Source organism: Xiphias gladius, chromosome 20 (genome assembly GCF_016859285.1).
Source record: "Xiphias gladius isolate SHS-SW01 ecotype Sanya breed wild chromosome 20, ASM1685928v1, whole genome shotgun sequence".
In the NCBI taxonomy this organism is placed as follows: Eukaryota; Metazoa; Chordata; class Actinopteri; order Istiophoriformes; family Xiphiidae; genus Xiphias; species Xiphias gladius.
This window is the reverse complement of record NC_053419.1, coordinates 12,758,991-12,774,725: the sequence shown is the minus strand read 5'-3', so window position 1 is coordinate 12,774,725 and position 15,735 is coordinate 12,758,991. Positions and strand designations below refer to the sequence as shown.

Sequence of the window (15,735 nt, the reverse complement as noted above, 5' to 3'; positions counted from 1 at the left end):
TTCTCTTCAAATGTATTTAGTTACAGACATTTTTGTGCTGTAGGATTATTTGTCAGGGAAGATCAGGAAGGGGAATTGATTTGATCATTCATATATTACTGATAAATACTAATACTTACATAAATACTGAGACTTATTGATGGAATCAAAACAGAACTATAAACTGGCTGTCAGACTCTTGCACACCACATAAACACTGCTGGAAATTGTGATGAGACAACTTTGCAAAGCTGGAAATGCCAAGAGAAAGGTCTGAAATAGTGCTCAAGTTACCCATGCTCAACATTAACTATACATTGTTTGTTCGCACCAGTGGTGGACTGTGTAAAAGTGTTAAGTTCTGTAAATACCTCTTACGCCCAGATCTCCATGGCGTCATAGTTGGATTTTGATTTTATTGTGTGCCTATAATCCAACTGCCTGCCTCTGCTTCTGGCTGTTTTTTCAGACACACCTCTGTGAGCTCACTGCCCACAGGACTGCAAGTCGGACTGCGTGCGTCTGCAAAAGCATTTCCATATGAAGAAAGAAATGAAACTAAGGAAAGCACATGGAAAAGATATATATATTTGGGTTTATTTTAGCAATGCTGAGTGGAATAAGACCCAGATGACTGGCTGTTCCATGGCTTGTTGCATAATCCCAAACTCTGAAAATAAAGTTACATGTATTTTTTTATAGATAATCTATACACATCTTACCCAAAAATGAAACAATTCACTCCAAACAGTTTATCTACAACAATAATCTGTTTTGTTGTAGATAAAGTGAATAATTTCATGTCACTCATCCACATTGTGGCTGAATGCATATTTCCTGCAGTGCCAGCCAGGAAAGCCGAGCAAAGCAGCCCAGACTTGCTTATTTCCTGGATATTCATCCAGTTTTCCATTAGTATCTAATGGTGCCCAAAGTGTCATCGAGACATCAGGGGCATTTTCACAAAGACGTGAAGTCAGCCACTAAGCAAAGAAACCTTAAACTGGTCGCTTGTATCCACGTCCTCATTCTATCAATAACTGACAAATAAATCTTCTGACAGACAATTCAGTGCTTTCCCCTCTAAAGTGACAGTGGATAGGTCCACGATATGTCTCTGAAAGCATTTCAGGCATAAAAGCAGGCAGCGTGCCAATACACTTACAATTTACAAAATCCTTTTTAAATGAAATAGTTAAAGTGAATTCCTATATCGTACTGTGCATGCTGAAACTAAAGATGATACATAGTGTATCTTCATTAGTTTCAAAAAATCATTCTATTTACTGCATTAGGAAGACTCGTCTCTCTGCACGCAGCTCTTCCGAGACGTGTACAGCACTGGTGTATAAATCTTAATGGAAGTTTGACATTTTGGCAAGTATCCTTAGTCACTTTTTTTCCAAAAGTTGGAAGAGACGATCAATACCACTCGCATGTCTGTACGATGAAGGTGTAGCTGGAACCAGAAGTTGATAGTCTAGCTTAGCATTCAGTTAAGCTAGAAGTTAGCCTGGCTCTGTTCAAAGTTTAGGAAATCTACCTATTATCTTTTTTTTTTTGTAAAAAATTTACAACATGAAAAATGCCAGCATCCATGAGAAACAGACATATACATTTAAATTTATACATATATACTTTGTGATTTAATGAACACTAAGTCACAAAATGCAAAATTTAAGACCGCACTTGCCAAACAGACTTGCATGTATAAAACACATGATGCAATTGCTGAGCCACTGGATTTTCTGTGGTTTAAAGTTAGGATTATTGTTTTTCACTGCGCAAAGCAGTGAAAGATTATTTTAGATCAATAATTCTTATTCATATCAGGCAGAGGCTATAATGCAAGTTTATACAACTCCATAGCACATTGTAACGCTTGACCTCGATTTGTTCTTAAACATTACTAAATTGCTTAGCTACAATAGCTTTTAATAGCCAAAGCTGTGCTTGCTACACTAAATATTCACTTTATAGACTTAAAAAAAAGTCATAGTTCAAGGCACATAATGCGTGAGCCACTTGTTGAGGAAAACAGTCTTTACTGCTGAAAGTTTTCACTGTGCAGGTGTTGAATCACCAGCTACAGCCTCAAAAGGCATCGTTATACAGTCACTTTAATTCTTACTCTGTCTGGACGTACCTAAACAGAGGCACAGTGAAAAGGTCTTTTCAGATTTCCATCCTGAGCTTGGATCCTCCTCCTCAGCTTCTTCATTCTTCATTATTCATCAGTGGTTCTCATGACTGGGGCGTGGAGGAGGGCGTGACGGAGGAGGCGCTCTACAAGGAGGTGGACCCTGAGGCGGAGGTGGCAGAGAGCCAGTTGGAGACGGGGGTGCAGAGACGGGGCTCATGTTGGCCAGGGGCAAGGCTCTGTTTAGTGGTGGGGTGTACGTCGGAGGGGTGGTGGAGGATGGGGGAGGAGTGGACGGCAGAGGCGGGAGCGTTGAAGTGGGTGTGGGGGGCACATTGAAGAGGTGGCTGCCCTCTGATGGGCGACGCTGGTAAGTGTGGGGCAAAGTGTAGACGGGCGTGGATGGATGGTTGTAGATGGGGTAGCGAGGAGCAGGGTAGGATTTGCTTCGAGTGAAGTTTATGCACTTGCCCTGTAATAAAGAAAAACAAACTGGTTCACCACAAAAATGAATCACTGGTCATTGTAGAGGCTTGTTTTGTTTATGAACTGTATAACGCATATTTAAAGAGGACCTAACCTATAAAAACAAGAAACTGCAGTGCATACAATGAAAATTTCCTAAATCTACTTCTGCTGGCACAGCGATGGGCAGGTTCAGAGGGGTAAAGCTTTCAACAGACAGAAAGAGGAAATTCCTCTGTCAGTGAGTGTCTTTGAAGAAAATAACATTCCTGCCAGCCCAGCCACACTGACGCTGGGAGCTGGAGGAGGCAGGCACCATCTACTCTTAACGACTTCTCCAGACAAGAGCATTCCTCCAGACAATACTGCAGTCGTATTTACCGTTGTCTACTCGGTATGCCACTTGAGGATTTCCTTGAGGTCACTATTCTTGTGATGTGAAGCAGATTTCACTTTTTAAAACTGTATAGTCCATGGAATAACTGTAGCTAATGTCATGCAGATAAGATTCCAGTTCAGTTTCTACCATGTTCCTTGATTATGAGCTGGAGGCCTTTGCTCCAAACTTCCCTTATCTGTCATTTCCAGAGGTCATGAATTCAAACTCTGGCAAATTTTTAAACATCTGCCTGCCAAACATTGACAGTTCACAATTTTCTCAATCTTCTGACAATCTGGTTCTCAATCGCTTTGTTTCGAACGCATGTGCGCTTATCTTACAGTTGTAAAGAGCTGATGCTGTTTTTATAAACACCATAGAGGAAAGTCATAGCATTACATCTTGACTCTCCATTATTCTTTTATCTCTGGTTTGTTAATGTGTCTCACCTTGTCTCCAGGATGAGGTCGCATCACAGACACTCTGTCATAACCTTTTCTCAGGAATACACAGAGAGCATCCAGCTTGCCCTGCAGACGACAATACAGTAAAAAATACTTTGTTATACCAATGATCTCTGATAACAACCAGAAAATCAACATAATTAGTGTGTAGCGGTGCAGCAAGAACAATCATTTAAAAGACAAGCAAAAAGCTACAGTATTGAAACGAAGTTAGTCTCTTTATTTGTGGCTCTGCCAGACGGTATCTGCTCCACTTTTTGTCCCAGATGTCTCTCTTTAATTCTTGCATAGGAAGCTTTATATGGTAGGGAGACAGATAAATAAAGAATGTATTTTGCTAGGAATAACACCCACTCAACAGATTCCATATTCAGGGGTTAGCTCAGTTCATGTCTGGTTCTTATTACTATCCATTTAGCTGACTAATATGCAAGGCAACAAATTTTTTAACTATTTCCTGGTAACACATGATTCCCATAAACACTAAAGATGAAACATTTTTAGGTTACGTTGGATCTCATCCGGAAGAGGTCTTAATGTCTGAACTATAGATTACATATGTTCACATTATGTGATCCATGAATTCAATTCAATGAAAGTAATACAGCTCTATGACAACTGAGCAAAGGGAAAAAAAGACCATGAGATATGGTTGAAAAAGGTAGTAAGTGGACATAGAGTTTAGATTTGTGGTCAAAATATTAGTTACTTTGAGTTGATAGGAATTTGAAAGTCAAATCCATGTAGTTGATATGATAAAAAATCTTTAATATTTGTTAAATATTAACAGACACAAATTACAGAATCAAACAGGAGCTAAGAGGTAAGAGCAGAGAAACATACACAGTATATTCCCTGTAAATGAATGAAAAGAATGAATAACTTTGAACACCTTGATGGGAGAATACCACTTCTGGGGCCGGTTGGACTTGTGCATGTTGTAGTAAGGCCTTGGTGGAGGCGAATCAAACTCCTGTGCAGGCATGACAACTCGAGCATTTTTAGCTTTTTCCAGTTTGGCTCCTTCTTCAGTGGAGCCTTTGTCTCCCCAGCGGACCTGAACAAAAAAAAAGAAGGTTAGAGTTAAAATGGTTTAAAATGGGAATATGGCTGATAAATCAACCATCAAATCCAGTTGAATCTGCCATGGAAGCCGAGACTGGCAGTGCTTCGCATTATTTCTAGCCATATTAACAGTGTGGCTCAAGTAATGTCCATGTTGATGTGTCAATGGGCTGGTCTACCACTCTGGTCCAGACTGAAGTATCTTAACATCTGTTGGATGGATTGTGGATGGATTGACATGAAATTTCAAAAAAAAAAAATTCAAAATTCGTTAAAATAAATGCTACTGGCTTGACTTTTACTTTTTTACTACTTCTTGCACAATGAGCTTGACATTTTTGTTTTTTTTTTTTAGCGTCAACAACAAAAAACTTTTTTGTCATTTTTTTGAAATTTAGATATCCAGTTCAGAGAGAGGTTGGATGGTTATTTATATTGCTATAATAAACTAAAAAGAAAAAAAAAAACATTATGTTAGCATCATTATTCATGTTATGGAGGATGGGGGGGATGGGGGTTTTTTTTTTTTTTAACAACTACATTAGGTACAGCCTCACAGATCTGCCAGTGTGCTAGTGATTCAGATTCTTGTTATAACCAATAAATTGTTATTTTGAGATAACAAGAAAATTTTTATCATGTCACCAGGCATAGATTTTTTGATCTGATCCAGAGAACTCATTTTTACCAATGCATCTGCATCTATTTTACATGTGAAACATGACCCTTTCCTTGCATAATCAGATGTTTATAGCATATCTACAAGGAATGTAATTAAAACAAATTCGCTGAAATCCACAAGAAAACAGAAGTGTTACCCCTTGCCACAAAGTTTAATTGGGGCATTTTATGCAAAATTTCGTAAACGTCTGAGAGCACATACATTTACTTTTGAAGCTGTTTTATGGCAAGGAACCTCAAAATTCAACAAGAGACCCACTGCCACAGGTAATCTACATCCTCATAGGCAAAGAATGTCACTAAATCACTAAAAGCTTTTTTCCTGTAATTTTTTTTTCTTTTTTTTGGTTCTTTTTTTCCCCCATAGACTGACCTTGACACTCAGAGAGCCACTTAAAAGCTAAAGCAAATGCCAAAAACGATTCGGCACATCAAGAGTGAAACCAGCACTGTCAATGCAACCTTGGAAGTTCATGACTCAAATTTACTCCCTTGCAGCTGCCACAGACGAGCCATGAAGGCTTTAACTTGGCAAAAAAAAAAGCTCTTAAATGAAGCTGTGCATATTTTCCGCAGCTCTGTTTGGAAGCGGTGCCACTTCAAGGCAAAATTCACAGCACAGAGTCCTCAGACAGTCAGGGAAGCACTTCACACTGAGAGGGTGGCTTCTGTCTCCTTAACCTTCATTTGCTTAGACAACATACACAACTGGTTCCCCTTGACCTGAGCATGTATCAGTCTCCTTTCTGTTGTACGTGTCTCTCAGGTATCATGAAGCACAGGGCCCAGATGTCAGTCTGTCTCTTCCCATTCTAAAAATAAATCTCTTGAATCATGACTCTGAAATTTTGTTACATTTTCTTTCTCTGGAACAGAAATTGAGATGATTCTTTCCTTTTACCGTCTCAAGCTGCTAAATCCAAGCCTTTACACAGGATTTTTCACAACCAAGAGTACCTATATTTCTCCTGAGCAGACCGCCGAGAATCAGACACATTTACTTGTTGTGTAACAACAGCAAACGAATCATACAAGCTTGCATGATTCAGCTACTAAGAGAACATTGTGGCTTCTGGGCCTTAGAACTTTGCAGTTTACTGGCCAGATGGCTCCATCTTAACTCTCACTGGCTCTCAGAACAAGTCATAACAACAAAGTGACTCAGTCCCTTCCAGCATGGGCTTGCATGCTCATCTCTTTTAAGGAATGAGTCACTTCCTGCTTCCCTTTGTATTCCTACTGTACTTGTGCTTGATCTCACTCCCACATTTCCACAGTTCCAAACAAGCTGAGTTGTAGATTCAAGCTCGCAACGTGCATTGTCTGTCAACCTGCCGGTTGATAGATGCAGAGACATGGTAGACTTCACAACTAATCTTAATCTAGTTACAATATCAAAGAGATAAGACGGTTTAATGCTGATTCAATGACTGATCTAGATCTCTCACAATTTCAGCAGCTGTGCATCACTAATTTGGTAAATACAAACAGTGAAATTTAGTCTCAGGTCCTGAGACATTTTCCACATCTGTTGTGGGCACTGTGTAATTATACTGCACAGTATGAACATTTAGCATATCACATAAACTTATTATAAAGGATTATGATTACATATTGATTCAATTGCACTTTGCTGCCTGGGTTACCTCCATTCTCTTGATGCCTCCGACTCCACGTCCCCCGTAGTACGAGGCATCCACAGTGGGCCACTTCTTCTTGGGAAAACCATCCTCATCATCCTAAAGAAGAAAGAAAACTGCATTCATGTTTTCAAGAGTAAACAAATTGTTCAGACCCCTGCTGAAGAGCACTTGTGTTTTGCTTGATCAAAAGTGTCAGAAGTGTTGACCATGACATGACACTTGCTGTTAGAGTTTCTAACAAATCTTATCTCAGCACCATTAATATTCCACACATCAGAAAATCAGGGTTATTTTCCAGAGAAGTGGTATCTTTCAAATAAGGGCATAATTTTACCATGTAAGCTACTCTCAGTCATTATGTTCCTTTGTATATTGTATGGTGTGTGTGTGTGTGTGTGTAACTGTAAATTTGTTGTTGTTGTGACGAAAAAGGTAAGCATTATTGTAAAGAAATTAATATGGGTGCCAAGATTCTTATATAAATTTGTCATTCCAAAGTGAAGAAAAAATAAAGCCACTTACAGAGATGTCATCTATCACTGGAGGAGGCGGCTCATGAATGACCTGCAAACAAGAAAAAGAAAGATGTACTGTAAGCCTAAAAGGACAGCCAGTGTGTCATAACAGACATATTTGCCATTCTGTGTTCTTCAGGCTGAGAGGATCCAAGATGGCTGTCATACCACGGTGCAGCAGAGAGGCCAGAACCACCACAGCAGAAGGATGGTGAGCAGGAGCAGCAGGATGAGCAGAGCTATGGCCACAAAGGTCCCATCAGACTAGAAGGGGGAAATAAAGATAAGGGACATAACCAGTGTGAGGGGTGAGCGCTAATTTCTATGACTGTGGTCAAAGTGAGATGTGCATTTGTTGGACAACGTGACAAAAACACCACATGAAACAGAAGACCTGGAGGTAACTACAGCACTTACACACACGTACACAGGTCCCTTAAAATGTTAAGAGTCGATACCTCACCAAACCTGTACACAACCTTACTGAACCTCATGTTGCTTTGTTAAAATATTATGTTTTGCTTTTGTGCATGTTTGAATCATTTCTAAAGAAATTTCTTACTTAATGATATTTTAATAGTTGTTTTATATTGATACAACTTTCACTTCCAACCAGACTAGATAGAAAAAGTGAGGTATTTTAGATAACTAGACATCGTATAGATTGCCTCTTCCATGTCTTTTCAACAATTTCTACCAATGTGGATGTAGTTGCAGAGGGCATTAAGGATTACTTTCAAATTTTATAACATCTTGTCAGTGTCAAGGCCACTAATGAAATGCAAAAAAGCAAGAAGGAGAGTCTGCTTCAGCTGAAGATGTTTGTGACCGGAGGCTAGATAAACTGAGAGAAATGATGCATTCAAGGACAAAGGAGCCGTTGATGACAAGTGTTTCTGTGATGCTATGATTCTGTATCATCAAAAATACAATATATAATTTGTTCATATTGATTTGTGACTTCAGTTTTTTTACTTCCCCCTTGTTTTACATTGCACTTACACAAGTGACTGCAGTTATTGTGACAGAGCTCGATATGAAGCTTAGGCCATTATTCATGCTGACGTGGAGAGTGGCAGACCTGTAGAAAGGGCAAGAGAGTAAATGAGAGCGTTGATAGTTTCCTGACAGTGAGCGCCTCAGCTGGCACCTTCAGCGCGCCTCTAACTCTGACCTGTGATTGCAGTTATACATGAAAACTAATATTTGTTTATTTCCATTCTTAGTACAAATCTTACACCATATAAATGCAAGGAATCCTCAGCTATGAACAGAAAAATTGCCACACAGAGTAAAACTGTATAGATTGCTTACACTAACATGAGAAGTGTAATGTTGTGGATCTTCAAAATTGTGATGCTGACATAAAGTAATTATTTTAGTGAAACGTTTCTGTTGTGATTTTTTTTATATAATGTGACCCAGACAACCTTGTCTGTAAACATTAATGGTAATCACTTACGTTCCCTCTTTTTCCAGAACAGGAGCTGGGCACAAAAGGTAGGTATCCCTCACCACCAAAGGTCTTTTCACTGTGGAAGAATTTGTATTTGACACTGTAAATAGATTGGTAAATTACAAGACAAGTCATTATCAGTGGTGAAAGAGAAGCTAAAGTGATGCAAAGGAGAATTTTACTTCACTTTTTCTACCAGCCCCGAAACTTCATGAGATTCAAGCCTCAAAATATTCTTTTTGTTATTAAATTCCTGGACTTCCTCTCCTTATGGAAAATGAAGCAAATGAGGGAGGGTTGTGGTTTATTTACCCTGGCTGAGTGAGTGTCTAGTGTGTGCAAACACAGTGCTCGTCCCTGATGAGATCCACATTCCCGCTTAGACATCTGAGAAGCACTGAGCGTTATACCAGCTGATTCAAAGCAGAGGAAGATAGTGCTGATGTTTTTTGGGCAGGACAGGGATTTAAATCATTGTGAGCCACAAAGAGCTGCTCTCCCCTACCCCAGCCCCGTCTGTATGGCCAAAATAAACTTGGCATGATGGCATAAATGGCTACTGAGCGGAATCCCAAAAACTGCTGCTTTTCTATTCTGTCTATTAATAGGTGGATGAATTTTATGCGATGTTTGGATTCACACACCTACAAAGTTTTGTGATTGTCTGTCACTTCTCAATATAAAGGGGAGGACAGATGGTGGATGATACATTGTTCTTTGTTCAGCTTATTCACACACATATTAAGATTCTTCTGTTGGAATAAATATTTAGTCCACCTCCTGTACCACTCTTTATCTAATAATTACATAATCTATACTATAATGACTTACACAGGTTCCTCCTCCATGTGTGCCTATGTCTTTTATTCATGACCAAAACAGCAACATGTTCTCCAATAAAACCACGTTACATTTGGACAGCACCAGGCTAGCTGTTTCCCCCTGTCTCTAGTCTTTGTGCTGAGAAAAGTGGCTGCTGGCTCCAGCTGCTTATGTACAATACAGGCATGAGAGTGGGATTGATCTTCTCATCTAACTCGCAGTAAGAAAGTGAATATGCATATTTCCCAAAATGTCCAACTGTTACTTTAAGTACATTTACACACTTCAGTTCTATGATTCACTTATACAATTTTTCACAGTATGATGTACTTGTAGGCTTGACAAATTTGGTCTTTTGTCCAGGTCTACACAAGTTTAACCAATGATTTGGTTTAGACTGATTATATTTTGCATAGCAATAAAAAAACTGTCAGCTACTTAGAGATGCATTACTGAGTTTATTCGCGCTTCATTTAGCTTTTCTTGGTTTCTACCAACTCCTGAGGGAAATATCTGGCTCCTTAGCTGCTAAATGCTCCACTCTGCTCACTAGCTAGTCTCTAACTTTGTCTGTCGTCTGTTTGGTGCTGGGCTGGTATCACAGCAAGCTGTGAAACCAAAAGAATGAGCTACAAGATGCTAAAATGCTCTATAGAGCTGAGGAGAACTGCAGAGTTGGATGAAAATTCGTTGAGGGTTGTCACTACAAGCAACTCCTTTCACGTTACACTTGGCCATTTGACCCACTGCTTATATAAAAATAGGGATTAAAAGCCAAAACCCAAAACAAAAAGAAAACCCCCTAAGAAATACATCCTCAAAAAGATAGAACATTTAAATTCTAGTGTACGATTGTCTGCCTAAAAAAGTGGAAAATACTGCCAAACTAAAGTCTGTGAATTAAAACTTGGAGCAGGTACTTACTCAAGGTAACTGTGTCGTTGATGCGGAAGCTGCAGAGAACTTTCTGCACATCTCGGGCGTGAAGGAAACCATTTCCTTTGACTACAACCTGGAAGGATTCTGAAGGGGGATTAAAATGACCATTGATATATTTTTTCCTTGTGGTAGGTTATGTAGTAATGTGCAGTATCTGTATAAAGAAGCTTAAGTAGAGTCACCAATGTAATGTGACTTGTATAAGTTGCCTATATGTAACTTTGAGTCTCAATATTATGTCCAAACCAATGTAACTGTTTTTGTGTTTTGTTCTTTACCTCCTTCACAGATGCTGGAGGGCTCTACAGCCAGGATCTCTATGCATGATCTTTTCAGGATCTGAAATGGAAAATAATAATTAAAAAAACTGAGCTAAAGGTGGATTAAATTGTGGGAGACTTATTTGACCAAGAATATGGTTCTTTCTGATATTAAAGTGTCATGCTTGTGTCTTTTGTACCGAGTCAATGACCCCTTGTAGTGCCTGAAATCCATCATTCACGGGGAAGACATGGTCCTTACTGTCAGCTATTGTTGAAAGCTGTCAAGAAATGTGACCGAGTGATTAATTATGTGTGTGATGGTGTGGTTCCTTGGTTTGATTGATTGATTGATTTTCCTCACTAGTTTGCCGGCCTATTGGCTAACTGCTTGATTTACCTGGGTTTCATTGAAGTCTTTTACTCCCACGCAGTACACAGTGGCACCCAATTGGCGTGCTCGGCTGGCCTGAATTAAAACGAGACATTAAAGAAAAACAAGAAAACAAAGAAATAAGCTACAGTAAAATCACGAATGCTCGCCACACCACAACAGGGAGAAAATTGCTGCAGCGCCCCTCTTCAAGGGCTGAAACCTAAAAGCATGTGCCACTTGTGGCCACGCCTCCATCAGTGATGTCACTGATGGTGTTGTGCCACTGACAGCGGTTGGAAAACACCTGGTGTGATTTCACTTAGACTGAGTGATTTAAGCTCTCTAATGTCACATTATAAATACTGAATTTAAAATATGCATTACTGTCTCCTCGCCCACCTCTCTCTGTGCCAAGTCAAACTGATTTTCTCTGAGTTCACCATCTGTCAGGGCAATGATGACACTGGCTGTCCGGTAACCTGAAAGTCAGAGCCAGATTGGAGAAAAAACATCCACTGAGATCATTTTTTATTGTATTTTTCAAAGTTAAAATAAAAGCGAACCAACTCCAAAATATTTTGGACATAATTGTCATGTGATCAAAAGAGCAGCTGTGTTTTTTTCTTTTTTTTGTTGTTGTTGTTTCGCACTTTATACGATGGTTCCACCATATGCTTGAACAGGGTTCTGATGAATGGGTCAAAAAAATTTCACTATGATTAATTGCTAGAGAGGAAAATGGTCTACTTACCATCCCCGGTCCCGTAGTATATTTGCTCACTGGCCTGAGAAAGAAGTTTTGAGGCGTCACTGGCTATAAATTTAAATTGGCCTCATTTAAAGAGTTAGATGCCATACTGTTGGGAAAACAGGATCGGTTTCCCATTGACTTAACAGCTGACTTACTCTCTGAAAACCTCTGTGCATGAAGGTGTCTCCACCTGGCTGCACCATGCTTAGCTCCTCCAGTCCAGCCCGAATCTGCTCTCTGATCATGGATGTATTCCAGAGAATAGAAATGGATATTAATTGAATTGTAATGACACAGGACAGAAGATTAAACTAAAAATGCAAAGAGTAAATTATAAAGATGTCTGAGTGAGGCTGTGTATGTGCCACCTGTCTTCTGTTAGCGCCATGAGAGTCCTTCCCTCTGTTGAAAATACAATAAAAGACATCCGCAGCTGAGGACTGGAACAAAGAAGAGAAGACTGTTATGTTTTACGTTCTTTTGTTATCTCCTTCTCTCTTTACTCTTTAAATCCCAGCTGTTTCTGTGAGGACCAACCTGATAAACTTGTGCGCCAGGTGGTCAACAAAGTAATATATCTCATTCCAGTAGTGTTGGACACTGCCAGACCTGAGAGGAAGATTCAAGGGATCACAATTAGCTATCTTGTTGTTCGATGAAAACATTGTACGGTAAACATAGCAGTCCTTCATGTGCTCCAGTTTCTGTGTTCTTATAGGTCATTTCTTTTTCATTACTATACCTACAACATACAGTATGTTTTAATTTCAAGACTCCTAACGAGATAGCTGGACCCAAATAATGAATCAAAACGTGTTCGCTAGGTCAAACACTGCACTTTGCATCTACACTTTGCGTCTATCCTTGTCCAATACTTCTGCCATTCAGTAGTGCTTTTCCAAAAAGTGTGGGGCCATGCAAGAGACAGACTGAAGAAAAAAAAACAGATGCAGAAGAGGCCGAGAACATACAATTGTTTTCGCTGGCTGTGTAGTTTTGTCAGAGAAAAACAGATCAAAACCCAAATATACTCAGTTAACTAACATATAAGACAAAGGGAATCAAGAAATCTTCACATTTGAGAGGCTGGAACTTGCAATTTCCTTTGTATTTTTGCTTGAAAAATGACTTAAACAATGAATTGACTATCAGATATCACTATCATTGTTGCCTATTAATTTACTGTTGAGAAACGAATCGTTTCAGCTCTGCTGTGATACAACACAAACTAAAATATTTGAGTCTGATCACATTTCGCCTGTTGCTTTTAAGTTGTTGGTAGGCAGTTCTTAGGACACCACAATCGAATGATTTGTTATGATGTAGCTGCTTTTTGCATATTTGTTTTGCTATTGTCTATGTGCCACGAACTGTTAGCATCTTATTTCTACTGTTTGTCATGTGACCTCGCAGCCGAATCTTTCAATACCGAACAGCAACTGAAGTGCCACGTCACTCACTCAGCTGAGCTTAGCATTATATCAGGTCCTGATTTTACCACAGGTGCAGACTCGACAAAACGATCAGCAGAAGAATGCAGCGTTTAAAGTAGAAGTCAGTCATTAAAGAGAAGTGTGTGGCAAATACGCATAATCTCTAAATCCTCTTCTCACGCTGCACTGCCTCTCTTCTTCACCCTCGCTTATGTTTTCATTTATCCTGTGATGTGAGCTCCATTGCAGAGACAGCCAAAAAATTGGGATTTTTGGAACATCTGGCTCTAATGGAGAAAGGGTTCTGCAGAGTGAAGCACAGGGAGCTAAACCTGGGACTAGATGTGGGCTGCTCCTGTTGGTGACGTGTGGCTGCAGTTAGACAAGAGGAATCCCTGGGGTGCACTTTATCATCAAAGTGAATGCATAAACACAGTGCAAATGTGTCAACACACTTTCTGTCGAATCTTACAACTTTAAGTCATACGTATTGACTAAGTTGATTGCAAAAAACAACGAACACAGCTGCAGTGTATGTATGAATGACTATTAAAAGAGAGTTTACAAAACTGCAATTTTCCTCAAGGGATATATGACTTTACGTCCTGGCAAACAAAACAACATAACACAGACACATGAATGGCTCAGGTGTTTCAAATTAACTTCATGACAGATTAATAGACAGTGTTATTCAGCCCTTATGTCAGCCCTCACGGGGCATTCGATTCTCTATAAACCTGCATCTGTGTTTGTTGAATGAAATGACACAGTACTGCCAACCGAAAATTAATTTGCAATTATTTTGATAATCAGTTGATCATTTCAGTCTTTTACAAGAAAACAAAAACAACCAACTACTCTCTGGTTCCAACTTCTCCTGTGTGATGATTTGCTGTTTTTCTCTGTTTTATGTCTTTGGAAAACGGAATATCTGACATTCTATGCAGTCGCCCAAACTACTAAACAATTAATCTTGAAAATAATCATCAGATTAATCGATAATGCAAATAATCATTAGTTGCAACTATAGTTTGTTGCAGGCCAAAATGACATTGAATTTATTCCTGACAAATGCGATGCTATTTAGTGGTTTACTCATATGTTCCAACAACTGGAAACTGAGGGAGCTTTCAAATATTGTGGTAGATGTGCACAGCATACTTAACCACAACAAATAATCTGATATGACTGAATTTAAACTTCAGCAAACCTCTCTAACATCTCAACATACATTATATCCACATCTGTGACAGCTGGGCTGACAGGACTTGAGCTTTTTTTTTTTTTGACTCCAAGACTCTCACATATGATTCTCTTTACAGAGCTCTACAGAGCCCCAAAAGCTGCCCTATTTTCACTTTACACCACAGGATAAACACTAGAGAGTCTGATGTTTATCATCAATAGGTAATAAAACCTGGTAGTGACAGTGGAGTAGCACATTCATGCAAGTAGTAGCACGTTCATGTCTCTGGAGAACATAAATGATGTTTGCACCCGTGTCTTTGTTTAGAAAAAACTTCAGTCTCTCAGATGGGTCATGCACAAAATATCAAAAACCCTCTTCTCTGGGTAAAGGTGGAAGCACTCACTTGTCCAAAACAAAGTAGAGGTCAAATCCTCCATAGCAGGATGACCCTGCCTCCCTCCTGTCATGGATCTGTCCTGCACTGCCGGCCACCAGGACCGCTATCAGCATGCCCAGCTCCAGACCGAGCAAGACCTGCCTGCACCAGCACTGGGACATCACTCCAAACTTCAGAGAAAGCATCAGCTCAGCCTCAGAGAAGGTAAACATAAATACCCTCCTGCAGGAGTTTTCCTTCCACCTTCTCCCTCACAGCACTGTGACGCAGCGAACCATGCTGTGAAGACTGATCTCCATGGCATGAAGTGCTCCTCTCTGGATCAGTGTCCCATCTCCTCAGGAGCAGATGTGTGCTGGCAGAGGAGGAGTGAAGCTGCTGGGACTGAGTCTTCGGCTCCCTCTCTCTCACAGTCAGACACTCATCATTTTAGCACACAGTGCCATGAGTTCACACAACGAAACAAAGCACACGCCTTAGTATGTGATTTACTTTTTCTTCCATCTGTATTAATGAATGACCCTACAGTTTCCATCATGCATTTGTTCTTGTTCACACTTTTGATTGTTTTTTCTGTCACTTGTCTTGCAGGTTTACTCAATTCTACACCTTACCCATCAGTGCCACTTAGTGGTAAACACATGCATCATGCAAATCACTGCACTTGAACATTCAATGATCATCCCGTTTATCTTCATTTAAATATCTTCATTTACCTTTCACTGAAATGGAGTACCAAACTCAGAACTTTAGCGCTGTGAAAGCTGGAATAACGACACGG

The 15,735-nt window shown here is 39.7% G+C and overlaps 1 protein-coding gene across 1 annotated transcript; it reads right to left on the bottom strand.

Moving 5' to 3' along the window:
• Positions 1–2,015: 2,015 nt before the first annotated feature.
• On the bottom strand, positions 2,016–15,122 carry antxr1b (ANTXR cell adhesion molecule 1b). Its single transcript, XM_040156826.1, has 18 exons — positions 14,961–15,122; positions 12,473–12,544; positions 12,304–12,375; positions 12,091–12,172; positions 11,936–11,969; positions 11,584–11,663; positions 11,209–11,277; positions 11,009–11,089; positions 10,827–10,887; positions 10,534–10,632; positions 8,794–8,863; positions 8,334–8,412; positions 7,500–7,595; positions 7,339–7,380; positions 6,820–6,912; positions 4,320–4,484; positions 3,413–3,493; positions 2,016–2,591 (listed from the first exon to the last, which is right to left on the bottom strand). Exons 1-18 carry the CDS (start codon positions 15,113–15,115, stop codon positions 2,214–2,216), a joined length of 1,809 nt encoding a protein of 602 aa, XP_040012760.1. The 5' UTR covers positions 15,116–15,122; the 3' UTR covers positions 2,016–2,213.
• Positions 15,123–15,735: the final 613 nt, after the last annotated feature.